Here is a 25,886-nt window from a genome sequence, read left to right as displayed (position 1 = left end):
CTAAGTGCTAAACGTGATGAACTTTGAGTGTATATGCCAAATGTGACAATCACAGATATCGCATGCATGCCAAGGGTAGATGCCGCATGCATCATTATTTTGAGGTATGTGAAACAGTCCAACACACAGACAGAGACTGTAGTAGTGACTGACAGGGACAAAGTGAAGAAATAGATACTGAGCATTTATTGGATATAAGGATTTTGTTATGCTAGATGACTAAATCCTGGATATCTGTTGTATAACATTATGCTTGTAGTTATTACTATTGTAAACCCAAAAATTACTTGAAAGGTTGTATCTCATATTACACATTCTTGTCATGACCTAAACATGAGGATACAAGCAAAATTTTTCATAGTAATACATTGTAGATTTCTTAAACATGATCAATTTGGCTAAACAAAGAAAACATGAATAAATTTAACTATTAGAGTTAATAATTTATGTTCAGGAAAATATATCACAAAAAATATGAGAAAGTGTTCTATGATACAGGAGATAATTAAACTTGAATAACCAGGTAAGTACTAGCATAAATAACACATAAATGATTCCTGAAGATCAGTAAGAAAAAAATATACATGACTAAATTGAAAAATAGATCATAGATACAAACAGGTTATTTCTCAAAAGGGAAATATAAACAGAGATCATGAACATACACATATGCTTGATCATGTGGGGAAAGGTAAATTTAAATTACAAATCTGATACTGACCTGTGTTTCTAGAGGATAGTCATGGTGGCATAGGTTTGCTCCAAAATCTTTTCCTTATATGTATCAATTGATGAGAATAAATCTAGTCATTCTCAGAGTATAATTACTGCTTAGGTTAACAACAGAACTGACCTGTGGGTGACCCTCAGCAAAATAGTTGGCAGAACTTACAAGAGCGCTGAATTGTGCCAGGCGTGGTAGTGCATGCCTTTAATCCCAGCACTTGGGAGGCAGAGGTAGGAGGATTGCCATGAGTTCAAGGCCACCCTGAGACTCCATAGTGAATTCCAGGTCAGCTAGAGCTAGAGTGAGACCCTACCTCAAAAAAGAGAGAGAGAGAGAGAGAGAGAGCGAGCTGAATTGTGAGAGGATTGTACAAAAGACAGTGTGTGTGGGGGGTGGGGGGACGTATTTTCCTGCTCCTAGTTCAGGGAGACAAGTACCGTTATCATCCACTAACAGGAAAAATACACTCAAGTGGGGGATACTGGGGAAGACCTCAGACCATATGGGTGTGTACATCTGGTTTGGGGAATGAATGAGGATAACACATTTGGTTCGGCTATACTTTTGGGCAAAGGATAGTTTTTGGAAGACTGATGCTTTTCTTGGAAGCCTGATGGTGAAAGGGAGGAAGTCTATGGAGAAAAGGAGCCAACAAACAAGATATAACTGTGAGGATCCAACAGTCTTCTTTATTGACAGAAAAACTGCATTCAAATATAATAACAAGAAGAATGTCTTTTGTGGGAAACCTGGTTACATACAGAAAAATTTGCCTTGTGCCCACATACACAAATGCCTCCCTTCAATGACTTTCTTCCTCCTTCCTTCAACTTGGTTCCCCTACCATTGCAGGTTATAACAGATACACAAATAATCATAGAAACATATTTTAAATATATTTTATTTATTTATTTGAGAGAGAGAGAGAGAGACAGGGAGAGAAAGAGAGATAGAGAGAGAATGGGCACACCAGGGCCTCTAGCCACTGCTAATGAACTCCAGGTACATGTGTCACCTTGTACATCTGGCTTACATGGGTCCTGGGGAATCAAACCTGTGTCCTTTGGCTTTTAAGGCAAGCACTTTAACCACTATGCCACTAAATTCAGGATATGAAAATGGTAGTGATTGTAGAGTATTTGTCTTTGCCTCTGGAAACAAGTTCAGAGTAGAGGTAACTCAGTTTCTCATAAGCAGTGATTGAGGTGGCTGGAGTGTTTAAAACCTTTTAAAAGTACTCAGCTTGATTGTATGTGCTTCTGACATTTCAGCTGAAATTTTGCTTATTTTATTCTGTCTGTGTTTGTAAGTCCTCAACCCCGTGTTTTATTTCTCAGTGCAGGAAATGTCGACCAACTGCTGAACATCATAGTCTTGGGCCTTCAGTGCTTAAGAATCAGTGAATGACTTCAGGGGACAAGGTACCTGGGCTCTTGCTCACATCTGGGTGCTCTCCTCCTCCAGGTTTCTAGGATCCCAAGTGTTGGCTGTTTTGTAGGCTAGTTTGCAAGTGTATTCTGTTAGGGAAACATGAAATATAATTTTGGGCATTCCTTGATGAATTTTTCTTCCTTCTGGGATTGCTCAAATCCTGGATCTTTTTTAAAAAAATATTCTTGTTGGGCTGGAGAGGTGGCTTAGTGGTTAAGCGCTTGCCTGTGAAGCCTTAGGACCCTGGTTCAAGGCTCAATTCCCTAGGACCCATGTTATCCAGATGCACGAGGGGGTGCATGCATCTGGAGGTTGTTTGCAGTGGCTGGAGGCCCTGGCGCGCCCATTCTCTCTCTGTCTCTGCCTCTTTCTCTCTCTGCCTGTCACTCTCAAATAAATAAAAAATAGACAACATTTTTTAAAAAAATTCTTGTTTATTTTTATTTATTTATTTGAGAGTTGAACCATCTCTGCATCCCTGGGATGAATCCTGCTTGATCAACGTGGATAATAATTTTTAGTTGTTGTTGAATGAGGTTTGGAAGGATTTCATTCAGGATCTTTGCATCTAAATTCATCAGGGATGTAGGCCTGTAGTTTACTTTACATATTGTATATCTGTCTGGTTTTGGTATTAGGGTGATAATAGCTTCATAAAAGGACTTGGGGAGGATTCTCTACACTCCGATTATATGAAACAGTTCAAGAAAAGTTGGTTTCAGTTCTTTAATGATGGCTTGATAGAATTCAGCTGACAAGCCGTCTGGTCCTGAACTTTTCTTTTTGGGGAGGTTTTTGATTACCTTTTTAATCTCCATGGCTGTGAAAGCTTTGTTTAGGAGATTAATCTGCCCTGAGTTTAGTTTTGGTAGTTGGTATGTGTCTAGGAATTCATCCATTTCTTCCAGATTATCCAATTTTGTGGAGTAGGGTTTTTTTTTTTTTAAGTATGTCCTAATAATTCTTCTAATATCATTGATGTCTGTTGTGACCTCTCCTTTTTCATTTTTGTTTTGTTACTTTTCTCTTGATCAAATTGGCCAGGGGTTTATCAGTCTTATTTCTTTTTCATACAACCAGCTCTTCATTTCATTGATTTTTAAAAATTGTCTTCTTAGTTTCTAATTCATTAATTTATTCTCTGATCTTGATTATTTCTTTCCATCTGGAGCTCTTAGGGTTGGATCTTCTTGTTTTTCCAGTGCCTTTAGGTGGAAAGTTAAGTTATTAATTTGGGAACTCTCTGTCTTTGTTATGAAGGCATTTAGTGCTATGAGTGTTCCCCATAAGCCTGCCTTCATTGTGTCCCATAAGTTTTGGCAAGTTGTGTTTTCATTCTCATTCAGTTCTAGAAATTTTACAATTTCTTTTTCATTTCCTTCCACAACCCATTGTTTAAAAGTGTTTTATTCCATCTCCAGAAGCTGGTAGAGGTCTTGATGTGTCTCAGTGTTAATTTATAGCTTTAAACCACAGTAATCTGATATGATTCAGGAAGTTTTATGGCCTAATATATGCTCTACTTTGGAGAAGGTTCCATGGCCTGCTGGAAAGAATATGTATTCTGTAGAACTTGGGTGGAAAGTTTTGTAGATGTCTGTTTGGTCTAGTTGATCTGTGGTGCTGTTGAGCTCTATAATTTCCCTGTTGACTTACTGTTTGGATGATCTTTCTATTGATGATAGTGGAGAATTGAAGTCTCTGAGTATGATGGTGATGGTGTTTGTTTCTGTTTTGTTGTCACATAGGTTTTGTTTTATAATATGTGGTGCACCTGTGTTTGGTGGATATGTATTTATGATTATGATGTTCTCTTGTTGGAGCATTCCTTTGATGAATAAGAAATGACCTTCTTTATCCTTTTTGATTACTTTTGGTTTGAGGTATATTTTATCAGATATTAATGTACCAACACCTGCTTGTTTCTTATTTTCATTTGCTTGGAATGTCATTTTCCATCCTTTCACCCTGCGGAGGTATCTGTCTTTAGTGTTAAGGTGGTTTCTTGAAGACAGCAGATAAAAGGGTCCATTATTTTGATCCCTCTGGTTAACTTGTGTCATTTTTTTTTTTTTTTTTTTTGGTTTTCTGAGGTAGGGTCTCACTCTAGCCCAGGCTGACCTGGAATTCACTAAGGAGTCTCAGGGTGACCTCGAACTCACGGCGATCCTCCTACCTGTGCCTCCCGAGTGCTGGGATTAAAGGCGTGTGCCACCACGCCCAGCTTAACTTGTGTATTTTGATGGGTGAGTTAAGACCATTAATGTTTAAGGTTATAACTGTGAGGTTTAATTTAGTCCTTGCCATGATGGGGTACTTTATGGAGTTTGGTGCTTTCTTGTGTTTTGTGCTTTTTTTTAGGTTCTTGAGATTGGTAGTTTAACTCTTATGTTTGGAGTATTTCCTGAAGTATTCTCTATAGGGTTGGCTTTGTGTTCATATAATCATTGAGTTGACATTTTTCATAGAAAGTTTATCTTTCACCATGTATTATGAGGGATACTTTCTCTGTGTACAGTAACTTGGTTTGGAAGCCATAGCTTTTTAGATTTTGAAGTGTTCCATTCCAGGCCCTTCTGGCTTTTAGGTTTTCCATATATAAATCTCAGGGAATTACCTTTGTATGTAGTGAATTGTTTTTCTCTTACTGATTTTAACACTCTTTGTTTTCATTGTTAAGACTTTAATTATGATGTGCCTTGGAGAGTTTCTTATTTGGTCTTGTCTATTTAGTGTTCTGTGGGCTTCATATATCTGGATTGGTCTCTCTTTTGAAAGACTGGGAAATTATTTTTCAATAATTTTGTTGAATATGTTCTTTAAGTCTATGGCCTGGATTTCCTCTCCTTCTGGTATAATCATGATTGGATGTTTGGTCTTTCTAGGGCCTGTCACAGTTTCCTCATATCCTGTTCACATGATGTTTTGAACCTAGGGAAGTTTTTAGCCTCCCATTCAATTTTTTTCTATATTGTCTTCTACTCAGAGGTTCTGTCTAACTGTTATTCAGGGGTTCTCAAGAAGTTTTAAAAAGCTCTATTTGTTTTTTGTTGTGCTATTTTGCATTGTGTCCCTCTCTTTTTTGAGGTACAATTTCAGCTCAAGGTGTGATTTTCTTGATGGTTCCTGGAATTCATTCTTGCATTTGATCAAGTTTTACTAGGCTTAATCAACTGGTTATTGAGATGTTCCATTTGTTGACTCATCAATTCATATATCTCTTTTGAGGTTTCTGAGGTTTTCTTCAATTAAGTTAAGTCTGATGTCTAGAGCTGAGTGCTCTAAGAAATGATTCTGCTCAATTTCATTTATGTAATTGTTGGTTTTTTTTTTTTATGGCTGGTGTCCAGTTCAGCTATTCCTTTGATCAGGGTCACATTGCTTATGTTTTTATTTTGAGATTCAATTTCTGTTGATTTCTCTATAATTTCATTGAAGGCTTCTATTGTGGGACTAGGAATCTTTGGTGGAGATCTCTTAGTTTTCTGGCTTTCCTTGGTTTATTTTTGTATTGTGGTTTACTCATCTTGGGAGAAAATATTCATTCTATTGAGGGGGAAGCAACTATTTGTCCTTAAAGGATCTTTAGTGGGGGTTCTGTTTTAAATATGAACCTGATTGGTGTATAGTGGGTTTATAATCCCAAATGTGCAGACTATAAGATTGCAAGTACATCAAAGGTACCTGGGGACATGGGGAGCTCTAACCTACTTACCCCACTTGCATGTACTCTTCATCACCTAGGCATCATGGTTGAGGAACAAGGAACCAAAAAGCTGGAGAGCCAGGGACAAAAGGCCATCTCCTACTATGGCCTCTCTACCCTCTGGCTGAAGGAAATAGGGTTTTGGGTACCCAGGGGCCAGTCAATCAGGAAGAGCAAAAGTCTTGCTTCTGTAGCCCACATTTAGGGATCCTGTCACCCCAAGACAGCAACAGGCATGTAGGGACCAGGGAACTGGGAGGTGGGGAATGAACTGGGAGCTCTGGCCTACTTACTCCAGGTGAGCACCCTCTGGACCAGAGGATCTGTGAGTTGGGGACCTAGAGGTCATTCAGTCAGGAAGGCAGAGCAAGGGTCCTGCTTCCACAGGTCCAGGCAGCCCCAAGCCAGTTTTAGGGGAGCTGACTGGGAGCAGGGAACTTGGAGGAGGTGGCAGACACAGTGAGATCTGGCCTGCACACCCTGTGCATGCACACTCTAGAGAAAGAGACCCATGAGTTGGGGACCCAGGGGCCCTTCCATAAGGAAGGTGAAGCAAGGGGCTCGCTTTGGTAGCAAGCTCACAGTGTCCAGGCAGCCCCCTGTCAGCCCATCTGTACAAGTTCTAGTGAGGGGATACATGGCAGTACATTTCCTGTCAGGAACATGTAGAACTTTCTGACTCCATCACTCTGGTGAGCCTTCAGTCCATATTCTACTATGTGTTTTCCAAAAGGATTTTAGTTCATTTTTGAATTTTATTCTTAAATTCATGTGCATTTTGAGCTAAATTTTATAAGATGTGAAGTTTAAAAAGAGAGTTAGGTTATTTTTGGTCAATGATGGCTCAGCTTTAATAATTCCATTTATGAAAGACTATCTTTCCTCTGATAAATTACTTTTCCACCTTTGTAAAAAGCAATTGGCTGGACATATGTCTATGTTCTTCCTTTCCTTCAATCGATCTATGTGACAATTGATCTATGTGACTATCTCTCTGGTAGCTCCACATGCCTGGATCACTGTGGCATTGACTATTTCATAACACCACATAGCGTTTTCCTTTTCCTTTGTCCTCTTTTCAGATTGGCTTAGGAAGAATCCATGCTTTCACAATGTTGCATCTTCCAATTTATTGACATGGTATATGTTTTCATTAATTTAAGCATTCCTTGATTTCTATTAGCATTTTGTAGCTCTCAGAACATAGTTTCTATGTATGTTATGTTACATTTAGACCTAAGTATTTCATTTTCTTTGGCACTACCAGTGATGCTATGATTTTAATTTTCATTTCCATATGTTTATTATGCTGTTATAGATGTTCGGGCATCTCTCTGGCATGGCTTGTCATCCATTTTTATTTCCCTACTGCCAGCACATTACCTGCAGCAACATCTCTGCCAGTCTGCTGCTTCTGATCTGCCAAGGGCAGAAATCACATCATTTGTGCTGGATCTGGTATTTTAGTAGAAATCCTTGAAGCCTTAAGGTATCTGAAGACCTCTGCCACATGTAAATTGTGCATATTTGTGACAGTCCCTACTACTCATGGGTTGCTTTTGCTTGTTCTAGTATTGATGGCTATTTCCTGAATGATCAAAACTGTGACAAGTTTGACTTCTGAATAAACAGTGTTGCTGACATGCCTGGTTGACATGCAGTGTTGACAAACATTAATGTAAATAATGTGTGAACTAAAATTTAAGCTAGAATTTTCTCCCTAAAGCAAAGCTCCTTTTAATAAATGTCAACCTAATAGACTATTGCAAAAAATAGTAAATTGGCATCTTAGATTTTGTAGAATTCTAATGAGTTTTTAAGGGAATTTATTAAACTTAAAATGATATATATTTCTAGGCTGAGGAGATGGCTCAGCTGTTAAAAATGCTTGCTTGAGAGCCCAAGAAGGCCTGAGACCACATGAGTTTGATTCCTGAGGATCCACATAAACAGCTGAGCAAGACTACACATGTCTGTAGCTCCCCTGTTGTGGGGAACAGAGACCAGACAATAGCTGTAGCTCATAAAAACCATAGCTCATTCAGAGAAGAGAATTTTTCTCAAGAAAATAATAACAGCGGTCATAGAGAAAGGACACCCGGTGTTGTTCTCTGACTTCTATGTGCTTGCAAGTATTACACATACACATACACATGCATATACCACATGCACATGTGCACACATACACACGCCACTGCCACCACCACCACACCAAACATACAATACATGCCCTCAAAATAAAGATGCATTTTTCTATGCCACTAAATTTCATTGTGCAAGTAAAGAAAGACTGGTCCCAGAAATATTCCATTTAGGTTACCATGAAGCTATAAAGTATCAAATAAGTAATCCAGTCACTGACAGTGTTCACTGTTCTATTGTTAGGCCTTACCCAGTGGCATTGGTACAATCCTAATGAAAACAGAAGATCCTATATGTCCTAATAAAAATTATGCTGTATCTATTGTGTTAGAAAAATATTTCTACCACATAAAGTGAAGACACAAAGTTATTAAACAATTGTCAGATGACTTAGTTTGCACTTTGATTTGACCTACACATTCCAACCCACTGATGCTAAAATATTTCTTCATCCTCTGAGTTGGTATTTTTGCCTTGAGGCCAGATTGCTTTTGTAGCATATTGTTATTTTTCCCCTGTGATTTTGACTGATTAATCATTTGTCTCATCGTCCTGGTAATATAGACAAGCAACCAGCATGTAGAAATTACTAGGAGCCATTTTTTAATGTACCTTCTTGTATGTTTCACCTATAATGGACACTGTTAGCAGTATGCTATTATGGTTCCACATAATTTCAACCAAATTGGCCCAATGCCAATATTTTTAGTGGTTGCAGAATATGACAATAATGATTTTTCAAATATTATTGTGTCATAGTTAGGTTCACACATGGGTTGGGGCAATGGCTCAGCAGTTAAAGTACTTGCTGTGCAACACCAAGTACCTAAGTTGGTACCCCAAGACCCTACATAAAATCTGGAAGCTGTGGTAAGCATTCGATATCCCATTGTGTCTATGATAAGAAGAGAAACAGATACAACAGGATTTCCCAGAAGATCATGAACAGAGAGGTATACGGTATAACTTCCAAATCATGATATAGTCTACATACTGTTTCTTACATTTTATTTATGCAAATTTATAGCCATGTAAAATTCTAGGATGCAGAGAGGCTCACATAAATTCTCAAATAACCATATTCTTTTTGTCTGTTTGACTAGTCCCTCAGCTAAATTCTTATGGCAAACTTAACCAACAGTGAAGAGTTTGATTTAGTAGAAAGCTCAAATATTGCTGTAATACTTAAACTAGATATAATAACATAACAGACTTTGCTTAGGAAAAAACATCAATCAGGCTCTACTCTGGTAAATGTCAGAATATTTGGAGAATGAAGGAAAGAGCTTGTGTTCTCTAAAACTTTCTGCTCTTACAGGCCATGGTAATTTTACATTCTCCACTGATATATACATCTACATCTTTATTTTCCTTTATCTATCTAGCTATCTATTTAAATCATCTATAAAATTATATATATATATAATTATAAATATAATATATAAAAATATATATTGTGGTGGTTTGAATGTGAATATTTGTCCTCCATCGCCTGAGGTATTTTTGATTAAGCTTGCAACTTAAGTATCCACACACATGTATATAAAATATGTATCTATATGAGTATTAGAGTTGTGGACAACATGTTTCAGGGTAATTTCAATTGTTCAAATGTTGGTACTTTAAAAAAAATCACATTTAGTTTTCTTCCACTTAATAGTTTCCACTACTTTTAGGATATCTTTCTGGTTCCTATTTTATGTATACTTGATTTTTCAATCTATATGTGTAACATACATATATGTGTGTATATGGTATATATGAATTTGCATATGTATGCCATTTTATACAATAAAATTTTAACTTGGGGGCAGATATATCAGGGATGGAATGCAAAATACAGTTCACCTACATGTAATTTGTTTCATTTACTACTCTTTGACATGTCTTGACTATCTACATTTTCTTAGTGTGGGGGTAATTATGTATATATTTTTTAATATTTATTTATTTAACTGAGAAAGAGGGAGAGACAGAGAGAGAGTGAAAGAGAGAGAGAAAGAGAAAGACAGAGAGAGAATGGGTACACCAGGGCTTCCAACCACTGCAAAGGAACTCCAGATACTTGCGCCCCCTTGTGCATCTGGCTTTTATGGGTCCTGGGGAATTGAACCTGGGTCCTTTGGCTTTGCAGGCAAACGCCTTAGCCTCTAAGCCATCCCCACAGCCCTGATTATGTATATATTTTTATAGAAACAGTTTGGAAATGTGGTTGCTGTGCATTTCTAGGAATTTCAGCTTACCTGTATTTGAAGAAAGAAGGTTTATGCATCAGATTGCATAAGTATAATCATGCTTTTTTGCCTAAGAGAAAGCTTGATTTTTGCAACACACCTTTTCACCTTGAATAAGGTGTAATTGGTAAATGAAAATTATATATATTTCAAGGTATATGATGTGATGTTTTGGTAAAGTCAGCCAATATGATCTGATTGCTACTATTAAATAAGTATTTTAAAGTAAACTTTTAAAGTTGAAGTATTATGTAATGCTAAAATTGAAAATCATAAGGGAAAATCTTGAGAAATTTCTGCATGTGCAGCCAGCAACCTGAAACCTCACTACCAGAACTCCAGAAGTTTTCTTCCCACGTACTCTACAGGCACTAGCCAACATTGCTCCCTCAGTCACTTGTATCTTGATTTTCAGTATCATAATGTGCTTTTTCCAGTTTCTTGACTTTGTATAAACAGATGATGCAGGGTCTATATTTCAGGACAGGCTCTTTTAGTCAACATATTGTTGTTGAGAGTTGTCCATGTTTTGTATAGTTGTTCTTGCCTTCATTCTCATTGCTGAGTCATTTTATGAACATGCCACCCTGTATTTATATCTTTACAATTTTATAGATGTTTGGGTGATTGGGGGTTTGAGTGTAAAAACATACTGTGTCTCAGGCTGAAGAGATGGCTTAGTGGTTAAGGTGCTTGCCTGCAAAGAAAGGACCCCGGTTTGATTCCCTAGCACCCATGTAAGCCAAATGCACAAAGTGGCACATGCATCTGTAGTTTGTTTGCAGCAGCTACAGGCTCTGGTGTGCCCATTCTCTCTCTTTTTTCTCTCTCCCCCCTCTCTCAAATAAGTAAATAAGAATGAAAAAGAAAAAAAAAAAACTCTGTTTTTCCTGCTTCTTTTTCTCATTCATAATATTTATGTCTACGGTAGTGAATGAGGGCAGCTCTTTCTTTTAAAGAATGTGGAAATAGCACTTCTCATAGGTGACTTTGAAACAGTTGTGGCCAGTAGGAAAAATGTTGTTGGTATTTTCTTAGGTATTTAACCAAATACGTGAAAAAACAACTCTTTCTAAGTTTGTAATGTTTTTCACATGTAAGAAGAAGTACTGTTAGACAAAATTCTACTTATTAAAACTACACTACACATGAGATTGGAGCAAAATAATAGAGACTAAATCTTCTCAAAGCCCTAATTTTGGAAAGCTATTGTCCCCAAACATTTGTAATTTTAAAAAGTTGCAAGTACTGATAACCACTGCTGTTTGTTTCTTCTTACATGGTTCACTGTAAAGATTGAAAAGCTTGGTAGAAGTGGTTACCTGTGTTTTGAAATAAAAATCTTATTACTTTGGTATCTGGGTCTCTGTCCTGGGAAGGTAATCTCTAAAGCAAAACCAGTATGTCTTAATTTATACCTTTTTACTGGTTATAACAGTCTTCAGTTGCTAAATATGGTTTTTGACTTTTAGATACTGGCAGGTAACATATATATGTATGTATGTGTGTGTGTGTGTGTGTGTGTATATATATATATATATATATATATATATATATATATATATATATATATATATATAATCCTGCTGGATTAGTTTCTTGCAGCTTGAACACTCCAAAGATTGGCAGAGTTACATTCAGATGTTGGCTTCCCCTTTTCTATGCGATGTCATGGATATACTTAAAAAACAAAACCCCACAAAACACCTAAAAGTGAACTTTTTTTTAACCATAAAATGAATAAGAGTGAATTGCCAGTGAAGACGTGCTTTCAGTCTTATATCACCTCACTTCTAGGAAGCACTGTAGAATGTTTTATGTGCAAATGTCACTTCCCTGACTTCTTCTGATGATTTTCTGCAACTTGTACCAAGTTACTTGAATTACTAAGAGAGTACTTAGGGCTGGAGAGATGGCTTAGTGGTTAAGCGCTTGCCTGTGAAGCTTAAGGACCCAGGTTCGAGGCTCAGTTCTCCAGGACCCACGTTAGCCAGATGCATAAGGGGGCGCACGCATCTGGAGTTCATTTGCAGTGGCTGGAAGCCCTGGAGTGCACATTCTCTCTCTTTCTCTGCCTCTTTTTCTCTCTGTCACTCTCAAATAAAATAAAAATTAAGTAAAAAAGAGAGTAATTATCAGTATATGACTAAATTGTGTGCAAGGGGAGGATTATGAAGGATGTCATGCCTATCAAGATACCATTAATGCATTTATTTCCTTTGAGTATCCTAAGGAAGAAGAATAAGGGGATTGTATTTTCACTTCTTACTTATCAATTGTTATTAAAAAGAGCTGACACTATAGATTACTCTGGTTGGAAGATCTTATAGATAATCAATAAAACAATTTGTCTTGGAGAAATGAGACTTTGGAAAGAAGCTTTGCTTCACTCAGCACCTTCCAACACTTGTCCCCGTGTGCGCAGTAGAAGTCTGTTACACACGAGCTCTGGTAGTGGTCAATCTGTGATTGCTGAGCTAGGAGCATCAGCAGAACTCCACAAAGACTAAAGCTTTTGAAATTTCTGCCTTATTATACTGGTAAATCCTAGTTTTCTTCCCGATGAAATTGCCTTTTCTCTTTCACATTCATACGGGAGATTTAGGAATGAGATTATTAAGAACATGTAACAGCTGTTTTGAGTAACTTGATATACTTTTCTGAGAAGCAATTTGGCAAAAGCCCTGAGGATGTTTATATATTTTACCCACTAAGTTTTTAAAATCTGTGCTTTAGTGATCAAATTTAGGTGGAGAATTTTTTTTTTGACATTTCCAATATATATTTTACACTTTGAGCATATATACACTACATTGCTTTCCAGTGTACTGCTTATTCTCATCATTTACCAGGGACTATGCCATGCAATAAAATGACTCCTTCCACCAGTAACCATTGACTGCCATTTGTTCCCAAGAGGGGTGAATGGCCTCCAAGACCCTCTGCTACCTGCAGCGGAATGTCATTGGCTTCTCTCATACAGCTGCAGTGAGTTCATGAGTGCAATGGCCTTGTCATGTCTGGGTGAAAGAGTTCTACAGTACTCTAACCCTCCAACCTCATACTCCAGCTTTATTATAACATGCTTTATAAAGGGAAAAATCGGAAATCCTGCTATCTAGTTATAATGTAATGGTTAAATTAATTGTGTCATAACTACATGGTGGAATACCATGCAATGGTTGGAATTCTGTTTTTAGGGAAGTACAATACGTTACAAGTTGGTGAGAAACCCATTGCCATTCTTTGATGAGAAATTGGTTCCCATTCTTGAGCATGTAGTACTGTTTGTCAGAGATCTCATCCATACTCTCTCTCTCTCTTTCTTTCTCTTTCTTTCTCTTTTTCTTTTTTCATTTTGTTTCTTCAAGGTAAGGTCTCACTGTAGCTCAGGCTGACATGGAATTCACTATGTAGTCTCAGGGAGGCCTCGAATTCATCAGAGGTAGGTGATCATCCTACCTCTCCCTCTCAAGTGCTGAGATAAAAGGTGTGCACCATCACACCTGGCTTCCCCCACTTTCTCTTAATGCCTATAATTAAATCTCAATTAATACCTTTTCAATTTTGCATCAAAGATAAGTAGTTCGTGGTATAGAAATCCATTGTGATTTTGAGGGATAATAGCAGAAAGTAAAACTTTAGGGATTTAAGTTTTATGAAACTGGTAATACACATAGATAAGATCTCAATGATGGCAAAGTTAATTTTCTTCTTAATGTTTTTTAGTTGTCCATATTTTTTAACAGAAATATTTATTTATTTATTTGCAAGCAAAGAGAGAGAGAGGGGGGCGGGAGGAAGAGATACAAAGATAAACAGAGAGAATGGGTGTGCCAGAGTCTTCAGCCACTGCAGGCAAACTCCTTGAATGTTAATTTTATTCTGTCACTTAAAACTAATTTTTGCCTTGCCTAACAAAGTCATGAGTGGCCTCGGTTCTAGGATAAATAACACTGCATTTGCATTCTGATAGCACACACCATGTCAGACACATTGGATGACTGGTTGATCTTCTTTAACCCTTAGTTTGGACTAAGTACATGCCATCAATAAAAACAATAAATAAAAGACAGGTATGGTGGCATATACCAGTAATCTCAGCAGTAGCAGGCTTAAGTAGAAGGACTGCTGTGAGTTTGAGGACAACCTTGGCTATATAGTAAGTTCAAGTTCAGTCTAGGGTCCATAACAAAACCCTGTTTCAAAACAAAATAAACAAAAATACTAAATGGATAAGTGTCATAAATGGAGGGAGTCAAAAGAGGAAAGATGTACTTAAAATATGATAAAAACTCTTTTCATATCCTAACAAATAAAATATAAATATTGGAGGATTTTGATTGCAATGTTAATCCTAAAATGATTGAAAAGGAGAAAATCCATCTAAATCATTAAAAGCCCTATATGGTAAATGTATAGAAGCCCAGTAATGCATTTTGTTCACTTAAGCTATTTGATATAATATTGATGTTTGTGTATAGTTTAAATATTTATTTTTTTTGCTTTTCTCTAATTCTCGTTTTGCTTGAAAAAAAACTTAACCAGTTCTTGAAATATTTTCAGATAAACAAAGAGAGAGAGAGAGAGAGATGGGGGGGGGAGGGAATTGGTGCACCAGGGCCTCCAGACACGTGCACTACCTTGTACCCATGTGCAGCCTTGCACACTTGCATCCACTTGTGTGTCTGGCTTACATGGGACCTGGAGAGTCAGACTTGGGTCCTCAGGCTTTGCAGGCAAAGTGCCCTAACCACTAAGTCATCTCTCCAGCCCAAGAAGTACTTTCTTAATTCTCTTTGGAAACTTATCAAACAACTCACACTTTAAATAGGGGTGGAAAGTCAAAAAAAGTAAATTGCTTTCATAAAGACCTAAATCAAAAAACTGTAGGAATGCATTGCTTAATAGCAATAATACAAGCTAACGTTTCTTCAGCCTTTGCTTGTGTGCCAGGCAAAATGGGGTAAACTGTGACCATTTTACTTCTTCCCATGAACATACAAAGAAAACACTGTCACTGCCCCCACTCCACAGAAGACGTATGCAGAGATTATGGAAGATACCCTAGACTATAGATATTGTAAGAAATATTGACCTGAACCCAGGCTTATGAAGTCCTGAGCCCAACCTTATGGTCTCATGCTATAAATTATACCTAAATACCAATAGATAACATGCACTTCTTAGTTACCAAGCCACATTCCCATCATAGTCCTTTCCTCTTGTATTATAATTGCCTCTTCATATGTTTGTCTCTTCAACTCATGGCTAGCTTTTCTACAGTAAGGGTGATGTCTAATAAATAAGAACAAACTAGTCACTCTCTTCATGAACATATTCTATGGCATTTCCATTAGCTGTCCATTCCTATTTAATTCACCCTCTACTTCCATTGACTTAATGCAATGGTATGACCTGTCATAGAGGCTCGAAAAGTACCTGTGGAGTGACTAATGTTGTCTGAACTCACTTAAAGGTTAATATGTTAAAGAAAACATTACGTTTTTATGGAAAAATTACTGGTGTGGGAAAAGTAGAAATTGCTTTTAAAGCTCTTCTAAGGTATTCCTTTCCTCAAAAACGAGATATTTCAGAAAGATGGGGAGGTTGATTGCTGCTGTCTGTGGGAATTTGAGAAATTATGAAAAAACTCCACAGAGATTATTGTGATCTGAAATGATATGCTCAATACTGGAAAGGTAAAGAGAAGTGATTTTTAAAAGTATAATTTAATTTAATTGTATTGCCTGATGCATCATCTTCTCCAGAGTGAAGCGATCATGGACTCACATTGATGGTGAATACAGAATTAAAGGAATAGTCTAGGGATATTTCAAGCCTTAGGAAAAAAAAAATTAAAACTTAGAATGTAATTAGCACAAGAAAGAAAAGTATTCTGTATTGAAATATTGTGTAGTATAACTTAATGGGGGCAGGGGAATCAACTTAGCTTCAGCCTTGAATATTTAAATCCTATAAAAGAATAATACAGAGTACAGTTTACCAAGGGTGTTGAAGGAGGTTTTAAACAAGTTTGGATGTGTTCTCTGAAGTGAGCAGGACTGACTTCGGTAATCACACCTTGCTCTGTGATGCTGTAATTCTGTGTGGTGAGAGGTCCATTGTAACCTGGGTACTTAAATGCCCAATCTGAAAACTACAGCCATTAAAAACTGTCCACACCTTGTGTTCTGTGCGTATTTCTCCCTTTGTCCCTCCTAAAGGACATCCAGATCTTGAATTTTGCTTTTTCCCTTAAATAACACGGAAGTCAAAGACTGGAAAAACCAAAACGGCTGTGCAAAATGACATGTTGTCTGTCTACTGATGCACGTTTCCAGTTGTCTGAGACTCACAGAAGGCTGGTGAAAAACTTTCCCTTTTTATGCACATGCATTTGTTTGTAAAAGAGACATCATTTAGACTAACGAAGACATACAGAGGGTGATTTGATGTCAGTCAGAATGCTGAGGAGCTGGGACTCCTTTGGTTGTTTGTTTTCTTAGTCATTCCCTAGCAATCTCCTTCTAATTGCATTAATGTCTATCTGCTTCCATTTTGATGTAGTTAGGAAACAATTCTGAAACATCAGTTGACTGATGAATGGCAGTAATGCTTTATTTTAAAATTTATTTATTTATATGAGAGAGAAAGAGACACAGAGAGAAAGAGGCAGACAGAGAAAGTAGACAAGTCAGGGCCTCCCGCCACTACAAACGAACTCTAGGCACACGCCTCACCTTGCGCATCTGGCTTTATGTGGGTAGTGGGGAATTGAACCTGGGCCCTTAGGCTTCACAGGCAAGTTCCTTAACCACTAAGCAATTTCTCCAGCCTTTAATGTTTCATTTTTGTAGACTCTGATATTAACATTTTTTCCCCAGAGACTTTCCTAACCATTCAGGAGGATTCTTGCCATGGGCAACCCCATTCTCTTCCTGATACATTGTGTGGTTGTGAATGTCCTATCTCACTAGATGCTGAGCTTTCTGAGGGCAAGGCTGTTTCTTATTAACTTAGCCTTTCTGGTTCCCAGTACAATGTATGGAAGTATAGTAGACATGGGTCTTAGGTAAAATATAGATGTTACATAACTTTTGTTTTATTTTGTTTTAGTTATTGGAGGTAGGGTTTTACTCTAGCCAGGGCTGACCTAGAATTCACTATGTAGACTCAAGGTGGCCTCGAACTTACAGTGATCCTCCTCCCTCTGCCTCTCCAGTGCTTGTTGCGATTAAAGGTGTGCACCACCACACCTGGCCCAACTTAAAAAAAAAAAAAAATTCCAAAATGCCCACTCAATTTATTCATCTCTCACTTTCGTCAGGTCCTCTCTATCTGTCCTAAGGACATGCGAGCTGATATCTGTGTTCACCTGAACCGGAAGGTGTTCAACGAGCACCCAGCTTTCCGACTGGCCAGCGACGGGTGTCTGCGCGCCTTGGCGGTGGAGTTCCAGACCATCCACTGTGCTCCGGGGGACCTCATCTACCACGCTGGAGAGAGCGTGGACGCCCTGTGCTTCGTGGTGTCGGGATCTCTGGAAGTCATCCAGGATGACGAGGTGGTGGCTATTTTAGGTACTGAACTTTCCTAATGAAATAACAAATGTGTAACAGTTCTAGCCGGTTTGGCTTCTCGGGTTTCTAAACAGAAAGTTCCTTTGTTTGGTGACTTTGGAAACTGGGTCACTAATGAGATGATGAATGTCAGTGAAAGCCTGTAGCGCTGTTTCAGCAAAGAACATTCGTCTCCGTCGCAGCGTCATGGGGAGCATGTGAGTTTGATGACAGTTGTTTTGGGCTAGAGCTGGTCACAGCCTTCAGGGCTCTGCACATCCATGTGGGTGAGGGAGAACACTTCAGGTTAGTGACCCGGGGCGTTGGTCTCAGAGCCAACAGACCCATCTAGTTCAACCCTTTTCCTTGAGAGAGGAGCCAAATGAGACCGAGCGGAGTCTAGAGACTTTCCTGGCTAGTGAGTAGCTTAAGTGTGGGCTGAAGAGAGATCATCCCATCCTTACCTTTGTGCCTCATCATGGTGCAACAGGTAGGAGGATGAAGGTGTGGTGTCCTAGAGGTGAATGCATGAGGCCTACATCAGGGAGCACAAGGAAGGAAATAAAATTTAGGGTTAGAAAGCTGGTTTCATCCATCTGTCTTTAGAAAACCAGGACATATAACTGGTTGATAATAAATTTTATTTTAAAATTCAGAGTCCTAATAGATAATGGTACCAATAACAACAGTAAAAGGGCAGTGATACCATATGCAAATGACAAATTAAAAAATACCTTACAGATTTGAGAATAGTATAAAATACACATTTTGTAAATAAGGCTACTAAATGAATCTGTAGGTTACTCAAATATCCACAGAAGCAATAAGAAGCTCAGAGAATCATCTTTTTTTTTTTTTTTTACAGGTAAAATAAGTTAGAATTGCAGGATGTCAACTCTGTTTTTATCACATTTTTCCATTGCTTGTGTCTCATGAAAAATGAGTTCAATCTTTAAACTATTGGATTTTTTAGCTACCAAAGTCAACCTACTGTAACTTGAATACTACTCATTCTCATAAGGAAAAAGATTGAGTGATGGGTTTTAGAAACTGCAAAAGCAAAAACGAAAACTGATTTCAAGTCCAACACACACACAGAAAGATGAAAACCTGATTTCAAAAAGTATGGTTCCTTGAAAGAGACAGAATTCAGAACCGAGAAGAAATGATCTTTCCTAGGAAACCAGTTTCTATAAAGTTTATGAGTGATAGAAAATGGTTCAGAAAATGCCAGTGACTGACGGCAATGTTTTGTGAACTTTCCATTAAATGTTTGTGAAGACTATCCTAGTTACAGTTAAGTGTCTTCTAGGAGCCATGCTAAGAGGTATTTTTGCAAGAAAATATTCAGTGCTTAGGAATCTGCACTCTGGCATGCTTCATGCAAGCTAGAGCTAAAGAAGTCAGAGGTAGAATAAAACCTGCACCCACCACCAGAAAACCCCCCTGTGGCATGGTAACGCGAGCATGTCTGTCCTATGACTGCTCTCGTTTGCATCAAGAGAAATATAAAACACAAGACCCAGAGGGATGCCCTTCCTCCTCCTGAACGTTATTAAGTTGTGTGTGTGTGTGTGTGTGTGTGTGTGTGTGTGTGTATGACTTGAAAGTGAGCTCCGACAGGATAAATCACTGAGCTCTAGACTCACAGTCACTTGTTTTGTCCCATTTTCTTCATTCCAGCTGTTCTTCCACAACTCCTTTTCTCAAAGAAGGCTAGAGAAGGCCCCGGGTACAGTGCCTGCGGGGTGGGTCTGCTAAAATGGAACCCGTTGTTCAGTGAGACAGACGAAATGCATTTTCCCTTCGTTTAAAAATAAAATGGTAACTGTTTTTGTTCAGTGACACAGTAAAAATGAACACAGGGCCCCTGGGCATCAAGACTTCTCTCATCATTTATCAGCCACATTTTATTTCTTTGAGTTTGTTGTTCTCAACGCATTTGGGGATTCAGACGCCTTACATATCTGGTTTGATGAACCAAATTATATGGACACCTCTCTGATAACTTTCCTTCTTTCCCCTCCCATATGGTCTTCTCAGAAATGCTAGCTCAAACAAGCGGCAACTATATTTGAGTGTTTACATTCGAGATGCTGAATCAATGTCTCAAGAAAGGGGCAGAAGGTTCCAACTCTAGCATCATACCTGACATTTTGATGCCTTTCACTTCCTTTCTCCTACTGCTTTTCTGCCTCTTTATTTTTATTTTTTGTAAGCTTGATTGTGAAATAATTCCAAGTTGAATTAATTTCAGAAATCACTAGGTTAAGTAAGCTATAATCAGCCTTCCCCCTTCCTGTTCCCCTCTTTCCTCTTCCTCCCCTTCCTTCTCCCTTCCCCACTTTGTTATACCTTCATGAGTTTATTGTAAGATTTTGTGTAACTTTACTCAGAAGTCTTGCTGTCTTTGTTACTGATTCATTTGCCAGTGAAAGGCAGAGAGGGGAGGTCATTTTTAAATTAATCTGAATCTCTGGATCCATAAAACAGGTGCAGTCTTATTCTTTTGGATTCTTGCCTCTATCTAGTCTCTTGATAGGGACATAATTCTTTAGTGTGTCCAAAGTGCCAAGGAGTTTTAATGAGTAAGTTCTGAAGCATAACTAATTAGTAGAAAGATAAAAACTGCAGTCAACAAATGCTTTCATTTCTAACTCTGGAGGATGGCTTCAAGATGTTTTTTTTTCTAAATGGGGCATATGAATATAATTGCAGCTTGTGTCTTTTTCCAACTTGAAGTTCTTTCAATTCTTACACCTCCACCTTCCGTCTTTGACCTTCCCACTTTTTATGAAACACAAAGAATTCCAAATTAAGTTCATGATGCATACATAATATTTTATATTCGTTAGTGTCTTCTCACTTCTTAGTTCCTACACTATAATTACTTAATGTGAATAGATCTATTGGTGTGGTTGAAATAGCCAGGTTACTTCTAAGTTTCTTGACAAGTATATTGTACCTTTCAGGATATGTCAAAGTAGCAGTTCCCACCTAACAATACACCCTGCTCATACAACAACTGTTGTTTTCTTCACAGTTTGTCTTTTCTCTTCTGTCTTTGTTGATTATTGGCATTGTAGGGTTAGAATTATTAAACCAAGACAATCTCTATTTTAAGACTTTTCATTTTATCTTCAAATTCCCAAAAAACTGAGATTGTTTATGTAGAGTTTGGAAGGGTAAAAGGGGTTAAATATTTTTTATAGGTTTGGAGGAAGGAGGCATGAGAAAGGAAAGACAAAAATTAATTGAGTTTAGTAATATAACAAACATAGGTTTTAGTACTTGGGTCAGGATTCTAATTTAATTAAAGCTGGCTATTTAAAATTTATGCCTTGTAAACATTTGTGCATTATGAGATAAAACTTACAAATTATGGTTCTCAAAATTAAAATTTGTGCCTTAATCTTATTCCAGAAAGAAATACAAATTTGAAACATAAATGAATATTTTGCTATTCTGAGAACCTGTGAAAATGTTATTTTTAGCTCGTAGTTGAGATTGCTTTTTTTCCCTGTATGCTTGCTGCTGGGTGCCAAATGCTTCACACCTTAAATCCTTAAAAAGACGTTTCCAAAGTCCCAGACATTCTTTCTTTTTAATTTTTCTTTTTGTCCATAAATCTGGGTTTTTAGATGCTGAACTATGATCAAGGAGATTTTGCTTGCATATTATGAAGATAAGATTCATTAACTTGGAAATTTTATGAACAGAAACTGGTTGTTTTCTTATTTTTCTTTAAATACACGTTTGCATATATTTAAATGCACTTATTTAAATGATTTAGTTTTAAATATTTAAGCAATGTTTATAGCATCTTTTCAATAAGGTTCGTGTTATGTGGTTTAGTGTTGCTTATTCTGCAGATATCTTTGAAATATGAAAGTATTCATAATCCCTGTAGTTTAAGCTCAAGTTCAAATACTCTCCACTAGCAATTTTCAAAAATTTAAGTCTTGTTTGGTGCATCTCACGAACTTTATGTCTAATGTCATTACCACCACCCATAAAATTTTTGTCTTGAGCCATCGACTGCCCACAGTCTGTCCTCCACTTCAGCCTCCAATTTTGTGTGCTGCTGTTTCCATGGTCATCATCCTAGAACACCCTATCTGCCTCCTTTTTAGGATTTCTCCGTTGGCTTTCCACACCTTTACAATTAGTGTGATGCCTTGAATGGCTGCTCAGGCCTCGGTCTCTTCTCTTTTCTTATTGCCAGCCTGATTTGTACCACCTTTGCCATATTGAGTTGCTAGAAATGTCTTGAGTTCTACCAAAGTTATTTTTGTTTGTTTGTTTGTTTGTTTTGTTCTGTTCTGTTTTTGGTTTTTCAAGGTAGGGTTTCACTCTAGTTCAGGCTGACCTGGAATTCACTCTGTAGTCTCAGCATGGCCTCAAACTCATGGTCATCATCCTACCTCTGCCTCCCGAGTGCTGGGATTAAAGGCGTGTGCCACCACACCCTGTCTACCAAGTTTTTTGTAACTGCTTTTGCCTGCACCACTTCTGTGTTTAGAAGACCGTTTCTCTTTCTTTCAATCTTTCCTTTATTGCCTCACACCAGATTTAGATGCCTCTCCTCTGTTGGCCTTCCCCCTGCACTTAAGTGTGTATTTGAGATGCCTCGCTCTCTTGTGTTATTCTGTTATCTGTGGTAGGACTCCTTAAATAGATTCTCAGTAAAGGTTTGTTCAGTGGGTCAAATTAGCCAGTATGTTACTTTACCACTAGGATGCTTTCATAATTGTTTCAATCATGGATACTTATGAAAATAGCTTTGTACTCTTGTTTATGCAATTTCCATTTCCTCTGTATGTTGCCTTGAGATAATGACTACCCTTGGTTTGTCTTTTGCCTAGGTTATAATAAAATGTATGGCCTTAAAAGTTATAGCTTTGGTGTAGATCTATAATTGACTGAGAAAACATTTTCCTGTTGTGTGAGCAAAGCAAACAAAGGAGGTGAAGGGGGACTCTTAACCCTGTAATACTTTTTTCTTGTTCTTTATCTGGGATCCTCTGTACTGAGAAAAACACTAACTTGTACCTTGATGTGTCACTGGACATGGTGACACAACCCGCTTAAATCTATTAAATGGAATTGGGTTTTGCTTTAATCCCTATGAATGGCTTTTGTTTTTGCCAGTGATGAGAATGAGTGGTTCTACCGGTCAGATAGCAGACTTTGTCTTTCTGCGTCAGCCAGTTCACTTTGTCTAATGGCCTTTGGCTCCATCCATGTAGTTGCCAATACCAGAGTTACTATTTTCATAAATGATTTATTTTTCATATTTATTTATTTATTTGAGATAGATAAAACTGGAGGGAGGGAGGGAGGGAGGGAGAGAGGGAGAGGGAGGGATGGAGAGAATGGGTATACCAGGGCCTTTAGCCACTGTAAATCAATTCCAGATGCATGCTCCATCTTGTGCATCAGGCTTTCGTGTGTCGTGGGGAATTGAGCCTGGGTTCTTTAGCTTCACCAGCAATTGCTTGAACTACTAAACCATCTCTTCAGCCCTGTACCTTGGTATTTTGAATAATGTTTCAATGGATGAGAGTATAGACATCTTTTTGAGATTCGGTTCTTTTTGCTTTTTCTGCATGGGCCTATGTGGTGTGTCTACATGTGTGTATGTGTATTCATATACATGTGGGTATGTGCCTTTGGGGGGGGGGGAAGCTGCATATGCACATATGTGAGCATGCATGTGAAGGCCAGGCATTGTTATCAGTGTCTTCCTCAATCACTGTGTACTTTAATTTTTTCAGAAAGGTTCTCTCACTGACCTGGAGCTCACCTGTTGGTCCAGACAAGTTTGTCAGCAAGCCTATAATATTCTCCTGACTCTGTCTCCCCAGTTCTGGAATTATAGGTGCCCACAAACACATCCAGATTTTATGTAGGTGCTAGGAATCTCAACTTAGGTCTTCATTTTTGCACAGCAAGCATTTTACCAATTGAGCCATCTCTCTAATTCTCCTAGATTTCAACTCTTTAGAATCAACTGATTGTCAATGTGATTGGATTACAGCTAGTACCTCTGACAATAATGAGACACACCTTTGCGTGTGTCTATGATGGATATTCCTAGGGGGTTTTTACTGAGGAGAGAAAACCTATCCTGAATCTGGAAAGTACCATCTTATAGATTGTGATCTACGACCTAATAAAAGGGAAAAGCAAGAAAGTGAACTAACTAAACTCTAGCATTCCTTTTTCTCTACTTCCTGGTCCAAACTGGTCATGCCACTATACCTTCCCTGTAGTCCTGGACAGTATTACTTTGAATTTTGAGCCAAAAATATAATCCTCCCTGAAATCATGGTTCTTCTTTTCTAGATACTTATGTGCTCAGCTGTTGAATATGTATATTTGTAATTGTTATATTCTCTTGTTGAATTGCCCCCCTGTAAGTAATTATTTTATTTAATTACTTTAGTGGCCTTTTTATCCACATTATATTAGTTTATTCTTAACTCAAAGTCTGTCTTATCTTATGTAAGTATAGTTAGCCTTGTTCTCTTCAGGTCACTATTTAATGGGATAGATTCTTCCATTTTTTGCAGTCTATACATGTCCTTAAAGATAAAATAGATTTATTATAGAAAACATATAAGTGGGCATTTAAAAAAATCGTTCACTCACTTTATGTCTGTGGATTGTTTAACCCATTTAGATTCAAGGTTCTTTTTTTGTTTGTTTGTTTTATTTTATTTATTTGAGAATGACAGACAGAGAGAGAGAAAGAGGCAGAGAGAGAGAAAGAGAGAGAGAGAGTGAGAGAGAGAGAATGGGAGTGCCAGGGCCTCCAGGCACTGCAAATGAACTCCAGATGCGTGTGCCCCCTGTGCATCGGGCTTATGTGGGTCCTGAGGACTTGTGCCTCAAACCGGGGTCCTTAGGCTTCACAGGCAAGTGCTTAACCACTAAGCCATTTCTCCAGCCCTAGATCCAAGGTTCCTATTGACAGGTGGAGACTATTGTAATTTTCTTATTTGTCTTCTGACCAGTTCATTATTTTTTGTTCCTTTTTCTCAGCCTTAATTATTTGTTGATTTTCTGTACTAAGTTGATGCCATTCATTTCTCTTCTCTTGTGTATTTGCTGTAGTCTTTAAGATATTTTTGGTAAATCACTATGTTTTAGCTGCTCTTGGCACATTTACATATGTAGTAACTATGTTGTGATATGTTAATTTGATTCCTATAATAACTATTTATTTTGTATAACTAAAGTATAACAGGAAAATATATTTAAGAAAGAGTGAATATTGTCCATGGATTAAGTCCATAGTGAGGGAGGATGATCAAATACAGCCACTATTATACTCTGTAACACTCTCACAGAAAACCACCTAAGTGAAATTTAGATGGCACTTTAAGAATCTGTTGGATGAGTTAGTTATTACTAATGATAAATAACAATGATAAATATTGTGCATCTATTTTATCCACATCATTAACTCACCAAATAATGTGTCTCATAATAAGCAAGAAATCTAGCTGATAAACTAACCCCATAGGAATCATAATCCCCAAACATACTACAGTCTGTATTGTTCCTTTAGTTATGTTATAGCTCTCTTTTTCTGTCTTTAAAATTCACATAATTTCCTACCATATTAATGTTTAACATTAAGTTCTGTTTTATAATCCTGTTTCCTGGGGTTTGGCAGTGAGATACTTCATAAGGTTTGATGCAAAGAAACTGAGAAAATATAAATAGAACAAACAACAACTTTCCTGTTGGTGTGAGCTTTTCTACTATTTTAGGGCTTTGAGAGAGGTTAGTTCACTCAAGCTCTAAAATGTTTATATCTGGGACTATTTGCACCCAGCAGGAGCTGACCTAAAAACCAGCATCAAATATTCTATAGCCATGAAAGTTCCTATCTTTGAACATGTGTAAAATCTTCACAACAAAGAAAGAACACTTCTCTATTGACATTCCATGCATAGTCTCGCATTGCACAGCTGTAATTTATGTAGATTTATGTAAGTGTGCATACTATGCCCTAAAGAAGGACACTAGTGAAATTTGTTTTATTTAGTAAAATAATTCATTGACTTACAAAA

General features: G+C 37.7%; 1 protein-coding gene across 2 annotated transcripts in view; it reads left to right on the top strand.

Moving 5' to 3' along the window:
• Kcnh5 (potassium voltage-gated channel subfamily H member 5) overlaps positions 1-25,886 on the top strand; it is a 307,625-nt gene that overhangs the window by 213,349 nt on the left and 68,390 nt on the right. For both annotated transcript variants that reach the window (XM_045154767.1, XM_045154768.1), the window contains one exon: positions 17,571-17,823. In XM_045154767.1, the coding sequence (XP_045010702.1) occupies positions 17,571-17,823 (253 nt within the window). The remainder of the gene's footprint in view (positions 1-17,570; positions 17,824-25,886) is intronic.

Source organism: Jaculus jaculus, chromosome 7, assembly GCF_020740685.1.
Source record: "Jaculus jaculus isolate mJacJac1 chromosome 7, mJacJac1.mat.Y.cur, whole genome shotgun sequence".
NCBI lineage: Eukaryota > Metazoa > Chordata > Mammalia > Rodentia > Dipodidae > Jaculus > Jaculus jaculus.
Note: the sequence above shows the minus strand (reverse complement) of the source record. Positions and strands in the feature narration are given on the sequence as shown.